Below are 18,218 nucleotides of genomic sequence, written 5' to 3'. Positions count from 1 at the left end.
CCAGGGAGAAGGGGAGATGCCACCCAGGAGTGGGGTGGCGGGGGGAGGCAGGCCCTCCCACTCCACTGCGTCCCAGCCCGGGGCCCTAGCAGCAGCAGAAGACCCGCTGCTTAGTCAGTGGGGATCCTGGCCGCAACACACCGACATGGGCTCTGGCAGTGCTGCAGCCAGACTGGGATCGGCTGCCCCCGGGCTACTTCCACACTCCCCCTTGGGCCCGACCTGGGTCCTAGTGTTGGTCTCTGGGGGATCCAGGAGCATGGGTTCGTCGGGGCAGGGGTTGGTCGGCAGGTCCGGCAACTCCTCCGGGTAACGGGCGCGGGGCAGGTCCAGCAACTCCTCCGGATAGCGGGCGCGGGGAAGGTCCGGCAACTCTTTCGGATAGCGGGTGCAGGGCATGTCCGGCAACTCCTCCGTATAGCGGGCGCGGGGCAGGTCTGGCAACTCCTCCGGATAGCCGGCGCAGGGCAGGTCCAGCAACTTCTCCGGGTAACAGGCGCGGGGCAGGTCTGGCAACTCCTCCGTATAGTGGGCGCGGGGCAGGTCTGGCAACTCCTCCGTATAGCCGGCGCAGGGTAGGCCCGGCCAGTCTGGGCGACCGCTTCGGGCCATGGGAGCTTCCCAGTCGCGGGCTCCACTAGGGACGTCTGCTCTCTCCGGCAGCTGGGATCCTACTGACCTTTGAGGGCCGGCCTTTATAGATCCGGGTCGCTGCCTGACCTTCTGAGGGGTGGGCTCACAGCTCCCTAGCTCCGCCTACTCTGGCCTCCGGATGGGCTCTTCCTCCTCTGGGGCGGTGGGGAGCCGCACCGCCTCACTACACTGAGGGAATCCTGATCAGTTTATTTTTCTCCACTGACTAATATGCTTAAATTCAGCAGGTCGCCACGTCTGATCTGAGGTCACAGTCGGATAGGGACCCAGGGGCAGTTCTCATGTCTGATAATGTTCCACAGTTTGATGGAAACAAATTTAAATAATTGGCTTGAGAAAAAAATAATCAGAGATATGGTATTTGTTGCTTTGATTCTATGAGCTCCGTTCTGTACAGGCCCTGCCCTGCTCCCTTAAATTTGAGGCAGCGTGGAGCCCTGCCCTCGTGGGAGCTCCCTGCATATCAGGGAAGTGCAGGGCCCCAGAGATTTTTAAGAGTCCACTTGCTCTTACACACATGAAGGTGACACAACATGTCCCTGTGGCCCTTGGAGGAGGGTGGGGGCAGGGGTCTCCCTGCATTGCCCGAGCGCCAATTCTGCAGCTTCCATTGGCTGGGAACTGTGGCCAATGGGAACTGTGGGGGCGGTGCCTGCAGTCAGGGGCTGCGTACGGAACCCCCTTCCCTCCCCAGGAGCCGCAGGGACATGCTGGCTGCTTCTGGGAGCAGTGCATGGAGGGGGAAGCGCGCGGAGCCACCTAACCCCGCTTACCTCAGGAGGCTCCCGGCCAGCAGTGTGCAGCAGGGCTAAGGCAGGTTCCCTTCCTGCCATGAAAAATGGAGGTTTGTAAAAAAAACATGAAACTAGCCATTTGGCATCTCACTTTCATTGATAAAACTGAATCTTGAAAGTGTGTTTTGTCAGTTGGGACCTTCAAACCTATTTTAACAGGAAGATTCCTCTGGTCTGCTTCATTACTGACTTACTCATCGATAAGATCTTAGGTTTTGCTCCTTTCAAGGTCATCTACAGCAGTGGTTCTCAACCAGGGGTCTGGCTGGGCCCCTGGGGGACTGCGAGCTGGTTTTGGGGGTTCCGCCAACATGGCTGGCGTTAGACTCGCTAGGGCCCAGGGCAGCAGGCTGGAGCCTCACTGTGCAGGACTGCAGCCCGGGACCCTGAGCTCCAGCAGCTGGAGCTGAAACTGAATCCTGAGCAACTTCGTTTTGTGGTGCCTCCCTTGGTGTGGGCCCCCGGGCAATTGCCTTGCTTCCTACCCCTTAATGCCAGCCATAGATTTTATATGCAGAAAAACAATTGTTCTGGTACAGGTGGACCATGGAGTTTTCAAAGCATGGGGCGGGGGGGGGGGGGCTCAGAAAGAAAAAGGTTGAGAACCCATCATCTACAGGGTCTTTGGGTTTTATTTGATTGTAAGATCATTTATGGGATCTCTCACTTTTTTGGTTTGTAGCTCATCTGGTCTTCTGGTGTGCTAGTTTCAAGCAAAGTTTCTCTGGACATATCAGCTACTACCACAGCAGCAACTTGTGTGGTATCGCACAAATTGTTTTCCTCACTTAAACCTTTCCACAATGACAGATTCATCTGCCCTGAATTGAGATGCAGCTCACACATTTCTACTTTAGACTCCAGGGATTGATCATGCAGTTTAGAAAATGATAGTTTCTGCTTCTTAGGAGCTTTGGAGGCCGTTTGAAAATACAAAACATCACTGTCTTTTTGTTCTCTAAAATCAGACCTGTCTTTTTATTTATGGCTTTCATTTTCAGACCCCATCCAGAATGACAATAACTAAGCTGGCAGCGTAGGCCTAAATGAAGTGTATTTTTGTGCTGCTTAATTTATCCTTGATTGTGGGGGGAAAACCTAAAAAAAAAAAAGTTGATTTTCTGTGCAGAAGCTAGCAGAAATAAGCAAAGCTGGGGTGGGGCTGGGGAGAGGCCACAGCAGGCAGACACATACCTCTCAGTGTCCCACCCATGAGAAGGCTCTAGACACAACACATCCCACCAGCAGCTCCGCCGGCACTGGCGCATACCCAGAGGCTGCGGCCCCCTGCAGGATGGGAAAGGAAACGTCTACTCGCAGCAGCCATTGCTGGGCATGCCCAGACGCTGTGGCGTTTTCAAAGGCCTTGCAGGGCAGGTGGCTCTGGGTCCCCTGGAAGCAGCGGCGATATGTAGGGGGCTCATGTGAGGCCAAGTGCCCCCCTCCCCCGCCTGGCCTGCCGAGTGATGGGGGAGAAGGGCCCTGTCCTCCTGCTGCGCCTGCCCACCCGGCATGCTTGGCGCCTGTCGCTGGCAGCAGGGCCTGGGCAGGGGGGAACCCGCCGCTGCTGCCACCTGCCCAGCCAAGCTCTCTCAGGCAGCTGCTGTGCTGCATGGAATAGCGACCTGGAGCGGCCAGCTTCAGCCGGCGTGAGAAGTGGTTCCATCCCGCTCTCCACCCGGCCTGGCTGCCAGGGAGAGTGACTGAACATGCCAAGGGGAGGCACAGTGGGAGGACAGAGCCTCCCATCCCCCACCCACACCCCAGAGATAATATGGGGTGGGGAAAGCATGGCGGCTGGAACTCCTAGGAAGAGCCATGCTGAGCCCCACAGCCCACATTTGAGTTTGTCCAAGGAGGGGGGACTCCAAAAGGATGGCTCTGCCGTGCACTCTGGTGAATGGGACCGCACATGGCAGAGCCTTCATTTCCCTCCCCTCCCGCTGCCTCCTAGAAGCTCCGACTCCAACTCTGCTGGCAGCAGCAGCTGTGGTTTGCGGCTCTGACCCCCCCAGCAGCAGGTCTGGCTTTGGCAAGAGCAGTGGTGATGGTTTTTGCAGCAGCAGTGCTGGTGCAGGGCATGGAACCGGGTGGGAGCAGAGCAAGAGGTGCAGAGGCAGAGATGGGAGGGGGTGAGTGAGGGAAGTGAGAACGTGGGACTTAGAATCATAGAATAGAATCATAGAATATCAGGGTTGGAAGGGACCTCGGGAGGTATCTAGTCCAACCCACTGCTCAAAGCAGGACCAATCCCCAACTAAATCATCCCAGCCAGGGCTCTGTCAAGCCTGACCTTAAAAACCTCTAAGGAAGGAGATTCCACCACCTCCCTAGGTAACCCATTCCAGTGCTTCACCACCCTCCTAGTAAAAAGTTTTTCCTAATAGCCAACTTAAACCTCCCCAACTGCAACTTGAGACCATTGCTCCTTGTTCTGCCATCAGGTACCACTGAGAACAGTCTAGATCCATCCTCTTTGGAACTCCTTTTCAGGTAGTTGAAAGCAGCTATCAAATCCCCCCCTCATACTTCTCTTCTGCAGACTAAACAATCCCAGTTCCCTCAGCCCCTCCTCATAAGTCATGTGCTCCAGCCCCCTAATCATTTTTGTTACCCTCCACTGGACTCTTTCCAATTTTTCCACGTCCTTCTTGTAGTGTGGGGCCCAAAACTGGACACAGTACTCCAGATGAGGCCTCTCCAATGTCAAATAGAAGGGAATGATCATGTCCTTTGATCTGCTGGCAATGCCCCTACTTATACAGCCCAAAATGCCGTTAGCCTTCTTGGCAACAAGGGCACGCTGTTGACTCATATCCAGCTTCTCATCCACTGTAACCCCTAGGTCCTTTTTTGCAGAACTGCTGCCTAGCCACTCGGTCCCTAGTCTGTAGCTATGTGTGGGATTCTTCCGTCCTAAGTGCAGGACTCTGCACTTGTCCTTGTTGAACCTCATCAGGTTTCTTTTGGCCCAGTCCTCTAATTTGTCTAGGTCCCTCTGTATCCTATCCCTACCCTCCAGCGTATCTACCACTCCTCCCAGTTTAGTGTCAGCTGCAAACTTGCTGAGGGTGCAGTCCACGCCGTCCTCCAGATCATTAATGAAAATATTGAACAAAACCAGCCCCAGGACCAACCCTTGGGGCACTCCACCTGAAACCGGCTACCAAATAAACATGGAGCCATCAATCACCACCCATTGAGCCCGACGATCTAGCCAGCTTTCTATCCATCCTATAGTCCATTCATCCAGCCCATACTTCTTGAACTTGCTGGCAAGAATACTGTGGGAGACCGTATCAAAAGCTTTGCTAAAGTCAAGGAATAAAACATCTACTCCTTTCCCCTCATCCACAGAGCCAGTTATCTCCTCATAGAAAGCAATTAGGTTAGTCGGGCATCACTTGCCCTTGGTGAATCCATGCTGACTGTTCCTGATCACTTTCTTCTCCTCTAAGTGCTTCAGAATTGATGGGCAGAGTGCACCGAGGTCCATCTTTTTGTTCCTCTGCCCCAGCACAGGGAGAGGGAGATGGGGGAGTGGGTGGGACTTGCTGGTTGTTAAATCTTCCACTGGGACTCATACCAGCACAAAGAGGGGAGATTGTGGCCTGTTCTGCCTCACAAGGCACGAGCAGGCATGGGCTGAGCGATGGGACTTTCTAGTGCAGGTTTAGCCTGAGATCGTCTCAGTGCTCTTCTGTTTGCACCATCACCCTATTTAGACATGTCCCTTCTGCAGCCACAGCACTGCTGGCAGAGGGAGCACCCCTCTCTTGTACTCCCCAGGGGAGCCAGACCAATAATGTGCCCACTGCCCAGGGTGCACTCTGCCCACAGTGTTCACAACGCAGGGCCAGGCACATTTGGGCTTTAATGCTATTGAACTGGCTTGTGTGTACAAACAAATCTGAGACGTGAACTCATTGAGCAGCCTTTGCTTTATTGACAGAGGGGAAGGTTCTCCAGAGGCAGAGGCAGCATCTGAGGGTAGTGAGTCACTAACACCACAGGAAGAATTGCATGGCAGCGGTAGGAGCTGTCTGTGGTGCTTCTGGGAATGGAATCAAGCGAATCAAGTGGTTTGAACTGCAAACCACGTTAAAATTCAATCTTTTCCCCACAAAACTATTCTTATGGGTTTTTTTACCAGCTCTAGTCCTTGTGCACTGCGCTGGGTAAGTGTGTACAATGATGTCTGCACCCTCATGGCTGGTGGATAAAGAAAAGATCTTTATTGTCATCTGCAGATTAATGTTCATTATGACAGGCCTATTATTGCTTTATAAGAGCTAAGTATAATTATTACAATTTCCTCCCTGATTAGCTACACGGGCCTCATTTTCATCTCTGCCCTCTTGTAGGAATACGAGTACCCTTTGCCTGTCTGCCAGTTCACCCCATCAGCATAGCTTTCATGGGCTCCTTTCAGATATAATCCATTCAGGTTGGCCGAATGACATCCTCGGTACCACCAGGCCCCTTTATAGGCTACAGCACAGTTAATCTCAGCTATGTCATTGTCCTGGTCGTGGGTTGAAAACATCATGCCGTTGTGGTTAGTTAAGGAATCCCCTGTGGAAACAATTGGGTTTATTTATTACATGTTTTTACAGACACAAGGTCGGTGAGATAATCTCTTATTGTTTATTTTTTACATTTTTACAGTTCAGTTCTCACAGCCTGGTGATTCTGGAGTGGGGTTTCTAAATTTCTCCCTTTACCAGGCAGCAGAAATCTCCCTGGGGTCAGGAGAGAGACTGCAGTTCTATTTCCAGAGAGGGACATTTTTCATCAGGCCATATTCTGACTGTATCTCCACACAAGATCACATAGGAAACTCTTCAGCCTGTCATGACTTAAGTCAAAGACCAAAGTCAAAAAGGTGCTAATCAGGGAACTTCTATTCGCTGATGATGCTTCCCTCAGACCCCACAATGAAGATCTATGAAGAACTCATGGACAGCCTTTAAAGTACCTGTCAGGCATTTGCTCTCACCATCAGCATCAAGAAAATGGTTATATTAGGACAGGGGGGTTCAGAAGATCCTTCAATCACCTTAAATGCCAACCAGCTAGAAGTCATCCAAAAAGTTCAGCTATTTAGGTTCTACAGTGACCACAAACCTCTCACTGGATGAAGAACGAAATGTTTCCATTGGAAAGTCTGCCACCACCTTCAGCAGACTAACTAAAAGAGCATGGAACAACTCACAGCTGACCATCAAGACCAAAATGCTAATGTATCAAACCTGCTTCCTCAGCACTCTCATGTATGGTGGGGAAACATGGACAACTTATGCTCATCAGGAGAAAAGGTTAAACAGTTTCCACTTATGCTGTTTACGCTGCATACTCAACACCAAATGGGAAGATAAATTCGCCAATGCAAAGGTTCTTCGAAGGGCAAATTTACCAAGTATGACAAGCAAAGATGACTGCACTGGCTGGGCCATCTGAGTAGGTTGGAAGATGGACGCATACCCAAGGACATGCTATAAGGGGAGCTATCAGAGGGAACAAAAACAACAGGACGTCCCAAGCTTCGCTATAAAGATAAGCAAACGAGATATGAAAGAATTGGAGTTAAACCTGACCTATGAGGAATCTTGGCAAGTGATCATAACAAGTGGCGCCACTGTTTCCATCAGGGTTTCAAAGTCCATGACAGAAGCTGGCTCCTACAGCTTGAAGAGAAAAGAGCCCATAGGAAGCAAGCAGCTCCCAACCAAGATAGATACATTTGCAAAAACTACCAAAGATCATGCAAATCTTGTAGTGGACTATACAGTGACATGAGACATTGCAAACCATCTATATCATAGGCTGCAATTCCCACCATCTCTCGTAGATGAAAGGATGCCAAAAAATTATAGTCTCATCTCAGTTACACCACTATAAATCCAGAGTAACTCATTGCCGACAATGTGCTCAGTCCTTGGGCATCCTGAAATCAGTTTCCACCATTGTGATGGTGTAACGTGATCCCAATGTGCTCCTAACCTAATAGCTTAGCCTGGAGCCTGCTGTAGATTCAGGATCATAGAATCACAGAAATGTCTCTCTGGAAGGGACCTTGAGCAGTCATCAAGTGCAACCCTCTAGGCTGAGGCAGCACCAAGTAAATCTAGAGCATCCCTGCCAGGTGTTTGCTTAACCTGTTCTTTAAAGCTTCCATTGATGCAGATTTCACAACCTCTGTTAGAAGCCTATTCTAGAGCTTAACAACCCTTATACTTAGAAATGTAATTCTAATATCTAACCTAGATCTCCTTATCACAGATTAAGCTGGTCACTTCTTGTTATACCTTCAATGAACATTGATCATAATTGTCTTGGATCCTGCTAGTGAAGGCACGGGACTGGACTCAATGACCTTTCAAGGTCCCTTCCAGTTCTATGAGATAGGTATATCTCTTTATAACAGTCCTTAACATATTTGAAGACTGTTACCAGATTCTCCCTACCCCCACCCACCAGGTTTTTTAACTTTTCCTCATAGGTCAGGTTTTCTAAACCTTTTATCATTTTTCTTGCTCTCTTTAGAACTGTCTTCAGGTTTGTCCACATCATTCCTAAAGTGTGGTGCCCAGAATTGGACACTGTTCTCTCTGTGAGGCCTCACCTCTGCTGAGTAGACCAGGACAAGTATCTACTGTTCCTTACATGCCACAGTCTTGGAAACACACCCAGAATGGTATTAGCTTTTTGTTAAACTACATCACATTGTTGACTCATATTCAATTTGAGATCCACTCTAAACCCCAATTCTTTTTCAGCAGTACTACCACCAAGCCAGTTATTCCCCATTCTGAAGTTGTGTATTTGATTAGTCTTTCTTAAGTGAATCACTTGCATTTGTCTTTGCTGGATTTCATCTTGCTGAATTCAGATCAGTTCTCCAATTTGCCAAGGTCATTTTGCATTTTAATCCTGTCCTCCAAAGTGCTTACAAACCCTCCCAGCTTGGTGCCATCTGCAGATTTATAAGCATATGCTCCACTCAATTATCCAACTCGTTAATGAAAATATTGACTACTACCAGACTCAGGACTGACCCCTGCAGAACTCCATTAGATACACGCTCCCAGCTTACCATTGATAACTACTCTTTGAGCACAGTCTTTCAACCAGTTGTGTACCCACCTTATAGTAATTGCACCCAAACTGCATTTCCCTAGCTTGCTTATTGAGAATGCCATGTGGGATTTTTGTCAAAAGTCTTACTAAAATCAAAATATATCATGTCTACTGCTTTCCCCTTATCCACTAAGCCAATAACCCTGTCAAAGAAGGAAATTAGGCAGGGTTGACATGATTTGTTCATGAGAACTCCATGGTGGATATTGCTAATTAAGCCTACTGTCCTCTAGGTGTTTACAACTTGATTGTTTAATAATTTGAGTGAGTATTTTTCCAGGTATCAAAGTTAGGCTGACTGGCTTAAAGTTCCCCAGGTCCCGTTTGTTTCTCTTTTTAAAGATAGGTACTATGTTTGCCCTTCTCCAGTGCTCTGGGACCTCACCCATCCTCCAGGAGTTCTCCAGATAATTATTAATGGTTCTGAGATTGTTTCAGCTAGCTATTTTATTCCCTTAGGATGAGTTTTGCAAGGCCCTCCCGACTTGAATATATCTAACTTATCTAAATATTCTTTAACTTTTCCCCCCAGTATTTGGGCTTGTTGTTAATAGTGTGTTGAGTATGTCATCACCAGTAACCTTTTGAGTGAAGATTGAAACACACTAGTCATGAAACACCCAAGCCTTCTTGATGTCATCAGTTGCTAGCTCTCCATTCCTGTTAAGTAAGGAACTACACTTGCTTTCATCTTTCTCTTACTGCTAATATGTGTAAAGAACCCCTTCCTATGGATTTTTCTGTTCCTTCCATTTACCTTGCCTGTCCCTCCTAAACAAGCTGTACCCCACTATACCAATAGTCCAGTAATGAGACTCATGCCACCAAGTTTCGGTGATGCCACTTAAGTAGTAAATTTACTGTTGTACTAATCCTTCCAGCTCTTCCTGTTTATTCCCCATCCGTCTTGCATTTATGTATCAGTATCTGAGATTTTGAGTATATGCCTCTACTGGTTACTCTCTTCTTCCTCCTCTGACCCTACATGTCCCCGCCCCAAAAAAATCTGGCCCTCTGTTAAGGTGGCCCTTTTTTATGCTTAGCTCTTGGCTTTTGTCCCTGGCCCCTTTTAAACCTAGATAAAAGCCCTTCTCCCTAGTTGCCTTGTGGGTCTGCCTAAGCAATCCTGCGGTGATGTGTAGAAGACTCGGCATGGCACAAACTATTTCTGTCTCTGTTATGCGGGGGTCTGGATGCATAGTTTGCATGAAATGGGGCATATGTAACCACTCAATGACTTGTACCAATCCTGATGTGCCTATGTAGTTTAATTCAGCTATTTCTATGGGGCATTAAGAGCTAACTTAGGAAAGCAACCAGCAGTAGCTGTGTCAACCTCTGCTCATTATTGTGCTTTCAGACCTCCTCAAGGCAGGATATCCATATTATACTATATGTTTTGTTGTCACTAAACCTTGTGTTTTTCCTTTAATAGTTCAGCAGGAGAATAACTGATGTTTCCTGACACATCACTTCCACAGATTACATTGCCTTTTGCTTCTGCCATAGAATACTCTGCATCACTTTTGCTTTCCATTTTTCCATCTGCCACAAAGGGAAAAGGATGAGCTGAGAATCTACCTGTAGTGCCATTAACAAAGGGTCCAATGAACAGCGTGTATTTTGAAGTCTCTCCTGCAACTCTGAATGACGAGAAGGAAGCAAATTCATAGTTGTTGTCAAAATCTCTGAGATCGACGCGAAGCTCCTGGGGACCTATAGAAAACAATTTGAAAGCAAAATGTTCAGCACCTTCCATTAGTTTTCATTACTATTATTGATTGTTTTTATTGCAGAAGCCCCTGAAGACTCTAAACACGAATCAGGCTCTATTATGCTGGGACCATTATGATCATCTAGTTTAAATTTCCTGCATTACACACATCATAGAATCTCACCCACTGATTCTCGCATCAAGCCAATATCTTCATATCGACCTTTATCAATTCAATTTCTGCCCACCAACCTAACCTCCCTATTAAAAACCTGCTCCGTGTTATGCTTTGCTAAGGTAGTTCAGAATCTATGACCTCATCCACGCTGTAACATCCCTTATTGCTGTACTGTGGGCGAACCACCAAAGGACCAAATGCTGCTCCATGAATCATGACTGGAGCCAGCCCAGCTACCACAGCATTCTTGGTTTCAATAGCTTTGTGTGGCAGGACTGGGCTGTAAGGAACAGGAAAGGGTGTCTGGAGCAGACGGGTTACCTCTATCAATAGTACAAATTTATACCCTGTATACATGGCTAAAATGTGGGAACAAATCTTGGTGGAGAAGGTTGCTGTAAGGAAAAGAATGCATCAGTGATGTCTTTACCAAGGGATGATAACAGGTGGATATTGTCGTTCCCCAGCCAGAATTCTGACAGCTGGCTGCCAAAACCCCTTTTGTATGAATTCCAGTCACGGTAAAAATCCACAGAGCCATCCACACGTCTCTGGAACACCTGCAGGGAAACAGGAGGTTGCTGGAAAATCCCACATTGATTTCCATCCTACCAGAGCAGGAGACCAGAAACTCTGAGACTGGAAATCACTGGATGAGATTTAATGGGGTCAGATCTATTTCAGCCTCAGATGACTATCGCAGATGGAGGCTTGTCCCACAGGATCATATTGAATCTTGGCAGCAACAGCACTAGATTAAAGGATCACATGGTCTGAAATCTACAGCACTGGTCTGGCAATCAGGAGACCTGGGTTCTATACCCAGTTCTGCCATTTGGGCAAGTCACATCACCTCTGCTTTCCGTCTGGCCATTTCTCTGCCTTGTCTTTGGAGACTGTGAGCTGTAAGGGACAGGGGCTGTCTCTCAGTGTGTGTGTTCAGCACTCAGCACAATGGGACCCTGATCTTCATCACATTCTCTAGGCACGACTGGGATATAAATAAGCAGAATAATAAATTGGAAGGTTTGTGAGGTACATACAGGGTTCAAAACCCTCATCTCAGCTCCCTAGAACGGTCTCTCCTCTCAAATGTTTGTTGTACAAGAAAAATTATCCAATGAGCTTCATTATGCTCAGTTCTTACAATCCATCCTCCACCATCTGTCTCCATATCACACAGCACGGTCATGGCGTTACAGTCATGGGGGTAGATGGTGTACCAGCCACTCATGATGTTCCCTCTAGCTAGCAGTTCCTTGCAGTTCTTTGCTCCTGGTTGAAAGAGAAATTGAAATATGTAAATTGGTTGTATAACTCTCCTTGTACAGGGATTCACAGGCTGCTTTCTGTTGCACTGAGGTTCAGATCAATTGCAGATTTAGGTAACTGGAAAACAATCTTTGAGCCACCATCTCCTCTCCTCCCCACCGTAGTGTTTGGGAATTGGGTAGTATCCCTTTCAATAGTTTGTGGTCCCTTTGCGTTCTATCTTTGGAAACCTACCACAACATCAGCGTATGTACCCATCTAGGCTTGGCATGCTCTCTGTAGTTAGCAAACCAAATTATTTAGACTCCAATGTGCCAGTGTGGTTGTATGAAGTTTGTTTTCAAGAGGAAAAGACACAACCACCTGCCCAACCCCCTGAGTTCAGTGTGAGACCAGCTCAACCTGTTTGCAAGTGAACCCATCAGCTGAGGGAGAAAGATTCACTGGCCAATTGCTAACAGCAAACACCTTCATTTTAAAAGATCCAAGTCTCTTTGCGGATACTTTGAGAACAGCAAATGTGGTAAATCACAGATGTATTTTTTTGCAATTGGTCTATCTCTAGTGGGTTTTCATGTTTGGGTCTCTGGATGGAATGAGATGACATTTAGTGGTTATAAGAAACACTCACCTTTCTTACACTGTATGTCTTCCAGGTCTTCCTCCACTGGTCATGAAAAGAAACACAATAGAAAGTGAAATGGAACCAGAAAATGTTTTACTGTCTTTTAAACTATGTAATTGGCCAACAGTAGCAGCTGGGATAGCAAAGTATTAGTTATCTTGAAAATGCTCTAGACAGGCTTTTAATTGTGAAAACCAAATGCTAATGGATTCACACACATCTACAGCGAGACAGCTCTCATTATGTAGCCAACACTATTTTGTAACCTTCTCATGAGGCTCCTACTTGCACGGCTAAGAATTGGTCCTTAATAGACTAAATTAATTGCTGGTCAATAACTAGAAGCAATGCCCACCGAGTCAGGGGAGCTGCATATGCTTACACTAGCTGTGAATATGACTCAATATTTTTAAAAAAAAAATTCCAAGTGACAATGGCAGAATATCAGTTAAATAAAGTACTGGTAGAAAAGGGGTCATTCCTCTAACGGGACATATAAATAGGATCCATTTCTTGTGGTTCATACTCCCCACTCCCAGTATGTATGAAATATAAGGAGGGATAGGTGAAAGAAGCCTTCTCTAGGATACACATCCAGATCTACAGATTTCACTTACATTTCTACTATTCCCTCTCATACCAAAAGTCATCTGGCTAGCGTTGTTCCAGACATTACAACACATGGATGGGCACCTGTGTTTGTAGGTGGAGCTATTTCTCTTTTTGTAGAGTCCAAAACTTACAGGAGGATTGATATAGATATTGTGGACATGGGGTGGACATGGTAACTATTCAAGCTTTCTAAGCCACTTAATTGTTAGTGCTGCAAAATAAAACTGAAAGGACGTGCTCAGTATAAAGGCGAGTGCAGAGGGTCTCACCAGCTGTTCCAGGGGCTCCCGTAGCTCCCAGGGCTCCTTTATCTCCTAAAAAAAGAACTCAGAATAAAATCCTTGTTTTGTCTGTAGGTCAGCTACATAATTCAACATCTCACTACAACAATCGCTTGGGTTTAATTGTGTGGAGGGGCTAGTTCAAGGTCTATGCACCACCTACACTCTGCACAATCTGTTAAAGTTGGCGTTTTGTGGGACTTAAGTGATGTATGTTGCCAGCTCTCATGATTTTGTCATGACTCTCATGATAATTATTCTTTTCCTTAAAGCCCAAGCTCCTGGGGTCAAGTGCATATGACATAATTACAGCCATCAGCCTCAAAAAAAAGGTAAGCTTCTAACCCTCAAAGCTATGGCAAAAGCCTCAAAATGTGACCCCAGTGCACCCTAAATACTCAAAAAGGCAAATGAAAAGAACACCACATCCAGGGCCGGCTCCAGACCCCAGCACGCCAAGCGCGCGCTTAGGGCGGCATTTTGCCGGCAGGGCGGCAGGCGGCTCCGGTGGACCTTCTGCAGTCATGCCTGTGGGAGGTCCACCGGAGCCGCGGGACCAGTGGACCTCCCGCAGGCATGACTGCGGAGGGTACGCTGGTCCCGCGGCTCGGGTGGACCTCCCGCAGGCATGCCTGCAGAAGCTCCACTGGAGCCGCGGGACCAGCGGACCCTCCGCAGCCACGTCTGCAAGAGGTCCCCCGGAGCCGCAGGACCGGCGACCGGCAGCGCACCCCCAGCGGCATGCCACCGTGCTTGGGGCGGCCGGATTCCTAGAGCCGCCCCTGACCACATCTATTATTTTTACATAATCTCATGATTCTAAAACCACTCTCCTGATTTGTGATGAACCTGACAGAAATTTTTCAGAGATTTGGGGCTGGTAATACTGCATTTATCTCATCTTGTCTTTTGCATTGGCTGACATGAAATAGGCTTCGGCTACGTCTCCACTGCAGTTGAGATCTTTTTCCTGTCACTGCAGAGGACTCGTGGCATATCAGACATTATAATTAGAGCTGGGTGAAATTTTTCAGGCTAATATTTTATTCACAACTTTGAAATGTTCCAACTCCTCATTTCAGAAAAACGTTTTGTTTTGTCATTTGTCTATTAAACAAAAACAAAAAGGGGACACTTCTTGTTTAACCGGAACCAATTTCATTTCAGCTTTTTTTGTTTGGCAAGAAGCTGGAAGGAAAAATCGTACAATGAAACAGGGTGAGAGCCTGGATAGTTGCTCCCAATTTCTCTATCACCATGAATAGCACCATAAAGGGCTCTGCAGTGAGAAGAATCATCTGAGGTCTCTCACCTTTCACTCCAGGGGCGCCAGCAGGACCTCTTTCTCCTGATTGAACAAAAAATAAGATAGTAAAGACTGATCAGCGATACCAAGATCTTGACAGTGGATCAGAACTGAAGTTCTGTTGCAATAATAAATCCTTTATTGTCAAATATAGAGTGAAGGGAAGCTATGGTGGTTTTTCAAGCCCAGATATTAGAGGAATTGGTGTTTTCTAACTAGCTCTAATTGATATTTGATTAAAAACTTATTTCCTGTTCTTAGGTCACCTGTAGGAAAACACAGTTCTCTGCCCTTTGTTACTTTACCTTTTGAGCCAGTTAGTCCCGCCTTTCCAGGGATCCCCTGAGGTCCCCGTTGTCCTGCAAACACAGAAAACTGACTGAATAGTTTCCAAGGTAGCACAAATATTGAGTACATAATCCCCACCCACCACCCCAACCTGGAATTACAATAACCCATCTGTGTCGAAATTCACATAATGTCTCCGCATCTGGCTTGCTAAGTCCCTGATCTCACATCAGGATCCCCTAGCATGGACTCTTGCATGGAGGCCCATTGAAGTCAAAGGGACAAGCACATCTTGCTGCCAGGTGAGAACAGATCAATGAAATGTGCCTCAGATAATCTCTGGGAGGTAAAGGACCATTATAGCCATTATACAGAGGAGAAAACAGAGGCTCAAAGAGAGTCATTTGACTAAGGTCACACAGCGAGCCAGTGACAGAGATGGGGAAAGAACCAGAGGACTTGGTTGCCAAGCTGACAACCCAAAGGGAATGGACAATATTTCAGAGCTTGCTTATTCTGCATCTCCAATCCCTTGCCACAGGATACGGGAGATGCCATGTGAGTTTCCTCATATCAGGGTTGAGGAGAATCTCCAAAGTCTGAGCATATTACAAAAGTAATTCCCATTTACCTCAGTACCCAGCCATCACTGATTCCCATTCAGTGCCTGAGAACGTACCTCGCGTTCCTGGATTTCCTGAGTCTCCTCTGGGTCCTGTGGCACCTGGAAATCCAGGGCAGCCTTGGAGAATGGAGAGTTTATCGGTACTGTTGAAACCCTCTAAGCTCACGTCTGGGGAAAGAAATGAACCCATAATCAATGATTGTTAGGTTCTCAGGATCTGAAGCATTCTGCAGAAATCCAGAGGGAGAAACCCAGCAAATGAAAGCCTAGATAGTTCCTTGGTTTTCTTTTCTCTATTAGTGACAAATCCAACATTTTCTTCAGTTTTAAGCATTTCAGAGACAATGCCCTAATATGAAAAGTTGGGGGTTATTACTATTAGTCTTTGTTTTAAGTTATTGTGAAAACAAAAGTTAAAAAGAAATGATTAAATATTTGTATTTAAAAGAAATCATTGCAAAGTTCATTTTGATGTACACATCCCAACCCTTGCAGCATGTGTCAGTTCATGAGAATCTTTTAACAAAATTAACTACAGAGAAACAAAAGTGGAACAAAACGCAGAGGAGAAACAAATAGCTGCCATTCAGTGAAGAAATTGTGCAAAAGTAAAATAATTTTAAAAACAGTTGCTCTTAGAAGCTCAGGAAATACATTTTAAAGAACTAAATATGTTTTTAACCTAACAGTCCCCTCTCTATATTATACACATTGTGAGATTTAAAATTATTTATAGGGACATCACTGGAGAAAAATAGGGACATGCCTGTTAACTCCACTGAGCTCTATTGATGTGGAAATTTTTGAGGTAAACAAAATGTGGGTGGACATGGTTAATATTCCCAGTGACATAGGAACTCTACCTCCAAATATGGAACATTTGGGCATAAACTGTACATAGCAAATGATTTTCAAAATGATCATGAATGTAAGGAGATGAAACGAGACAGCAATACTGCTCTGAAATAATATATTAATTTATGCATAAGATGGCAAAGCCTGTATTCAATCCTTATTTAGCAAACGACACATTTCCTTCAAAGAGACCATTTGCCTGAATGATGTCTGCACAAATTTGACTAAATCTTGCATAAGGATTTCCAGGATTTCATGATGAACTTCAAATGCTGCTGGATTCTCAGTGTGAATGTGTTGACATGGAAAGAGTTGTGTAGTGGATTTGTGGTGATAGATACACAACAGTTGCGATTTTACAAATAATCATCTTAATTTGGTCAACGTGAATTTTAAAAAGCAGAGGGATCTGAAATCATAGGCTGACTCTGAGCTTTGTAGATTGAGATTTAATTTTCCAGAATTTAGGTCATCTGCCTGTGTGGGTCGGTCAGTCGCCAGATTGGAAATGCTTTGGCCCCAATATGCAGAGGAGATGGGAGCTTTAGACAGAAAGAGATTCCAGCAGCAGTGTAGAGAGGTTAGAAGACAATAAATGAACATGAGGGAGAGGAGGTCAAGTCAATTTTTGAAGATTCTCAATAAAGACAAGAGACAACAATTTCAGAACATTTTTTGCAAAAACTGTGTCCTTTTTTTGAACACCTCTAATCTGTGACGGGCACTTCTGCAATATCGAGTAATTTCTACAAAGGAATTTTGTACAGAGAAGCTGTTCTTTTTAGTATTTAAAAAGCACCATAAGCAGGCAAAGCACTTTATAGACATGTAGGACAAGAAACATTCCTGAACAGTTCCCAGTTGCCCAGGGTCCAGGTTGGCAAGAACCACACTATGAAACGCAGTTGGGAACAGGATTGTCTTTCACTCACCTGGGCAGGTGTCCTGAGCCTGACAAACCGCTGCTGCTAGACAGAGTAAAGAGAGGAGGGTTTTCTGGGCAGCTCTCCCCATGGCTAGTGCTGGGCTCTGCAATGGCAGCTCCACTTGTCTTCTCCCCACCTCCTCCTCTACTTTAGTATTTCAGTCCCTGTAAGCCTTTTATATGCAATAACGAAGAGCCTACAGCAAATAAAGCTCTCTGCCTCCAGCATCTCAGCGCCTCCTCCCCACTCTCCACATTCCAGCAGTTTCCACTGAGATGTTTATGCTGCAGTGGGCACAACTGTAGCTGATAAAATGGCCTGATAGGACATGTTCAGTACTGGACTGGCAGCCGTTGCTTCCCCGCACAGCAAACACGGTATCGTGCAATGACGATTATTGAATGGAGCCAGTCTGAACCTTTGCTCGCAAAGTTAAGTCATGTGAATGTGTCTTCTGAAATATTAAAATACGGTGCCAAATAATGAGCCCAAGCTGACTTTCTCCTTCCCTTCAAAGCCCCCTGTTGGCTTCAGTGGGAACCTTTGGGTGAACAAGGAGAGCAGGATTGGGTGAATTTACTAGCCAACTGCTCTGTTGTTATTATTTGTATGACAGTAGCTACAAGAGACCTCGCGTCAGATTGGACCCCTCTGTGCAAACCCATAGTAGGAGACAGTAATAGAGGGATAGGTTCCAAGACCAGAAGTGACCATTGTGATCATCTTGTCTCACCTCCTCTATAACACAGGCCACAGCACTTCCCAAAAATAATTTCTAGGGCAGCGCTTTTAGAAAAACATCCAATCTAGATTTTAAAATGGTCAGTGATGGAGAATCCACCACAACCTTAGGAAATGTCTCCAGTAGTTAATCACGCTCACAGTTAAATATTTACAACTTCATTTCCAGTCTCAATGTGTCCAGCTTCAACTTCCAGCCATCTCTTT

At 46.3% G+C, this 18,218-nt stretch overlaps 1 protein-coding gene and 1 long non-coding RNA gene across 2 annotated transcripts; one reads left to right on the top strand and one right to left on the bottom strand.

Moving 5' to 3' along the window:
* The first annotated feature begins 1,381 nt into the window (after positions 1–1,381).
* On the top strand, positions 1,382–14,660 carry LOC120387002. Its single transcript, XR_005589995.1, has 3 exons — positions 1,382–1,498; positions 13,543–13,602; positions 14,438–14,660. It is a non-coding gene; the product is annotated as an uncharacterized LOC120387002 (long non-coding RNA).
* LOC120386999 (ficolin-2-like) lies at positions 5,639–17,460 on the bottom strand. The gene is made up of 10 exons (XM_039507157.1): positions 17,277–17,460; positions 15,544–15,657; positions 14,882–14,935; positions 14,583–14,618; positions 13,259–13,303; positions 12,384–12,419; positions 11,628–11,755; positions 10,911–11,040; positions 10,170–10,304; positions 5,639–6,023 (listed from the first exon to the last, which is right to left on the bottom strand). The coding sequence occupies exons 1-10, from the start codon at positions 17,356–17,358 to the stop codon at positions 5,776–5,778; spliced, it is 1,008 nt and encodes a 335-aa protein (XP_039363091.1). The 5' UTR covers positions 17,359–17,460; the 3' UTR covers positions 5,639–5,775.
* Positions 17,461–18,218: the final 758 nt, after the last annotated feature.

The sequence above is a fragment of the Mauremys reevesii genome, linkage group 19, assembly GCF_016161935.1.
Source record: "Mauremys reevesii isolate NIE-2019 linkage group 19, ASM1616193v1, whole genome shotgun sequence".
In the NCBI taxonomy this organism is placed as follows: domain Eukaryota; kingdom Metazoa; phylum Chordata; order Testudines; family Geoemydidae; genus Mauremys; species Mauremys reevesii.
The sequence above is the reverse complement of the archived record's forward strand: the minus strand, read 5'-3'. Positions and strand labels throughout refer to the sequence as shown.

What these genes read in the sequence shown, in the direction of transcription:
- LOC120386999 (XM_039507157.1), bottom strand. Translation starts at nt 17,358, where the DNA reads ATGGGGAGAGCTGCCCAGAAAACCCTCCTCTCTTTACTCTGTCTAGCA. An exon ending in TGGCGCCCCTGGAGTGAAAG is followed by an intron (nt 13,304 to 14,582) that starts GTGAGAGACCTC and finishes TTCTTTTTTTAG; the next exon opens with GAGATAAAGGAGCCCTGGGA. An exon ending in CTTTGTTAATGGCACTACAG is followed by an intron (nt 6,024 to 10,169) that starts GTAGATTCTCAG and finishes TTGTTTCCACAG; the next exon opens with GGGATTCCTTAACTAACCAC.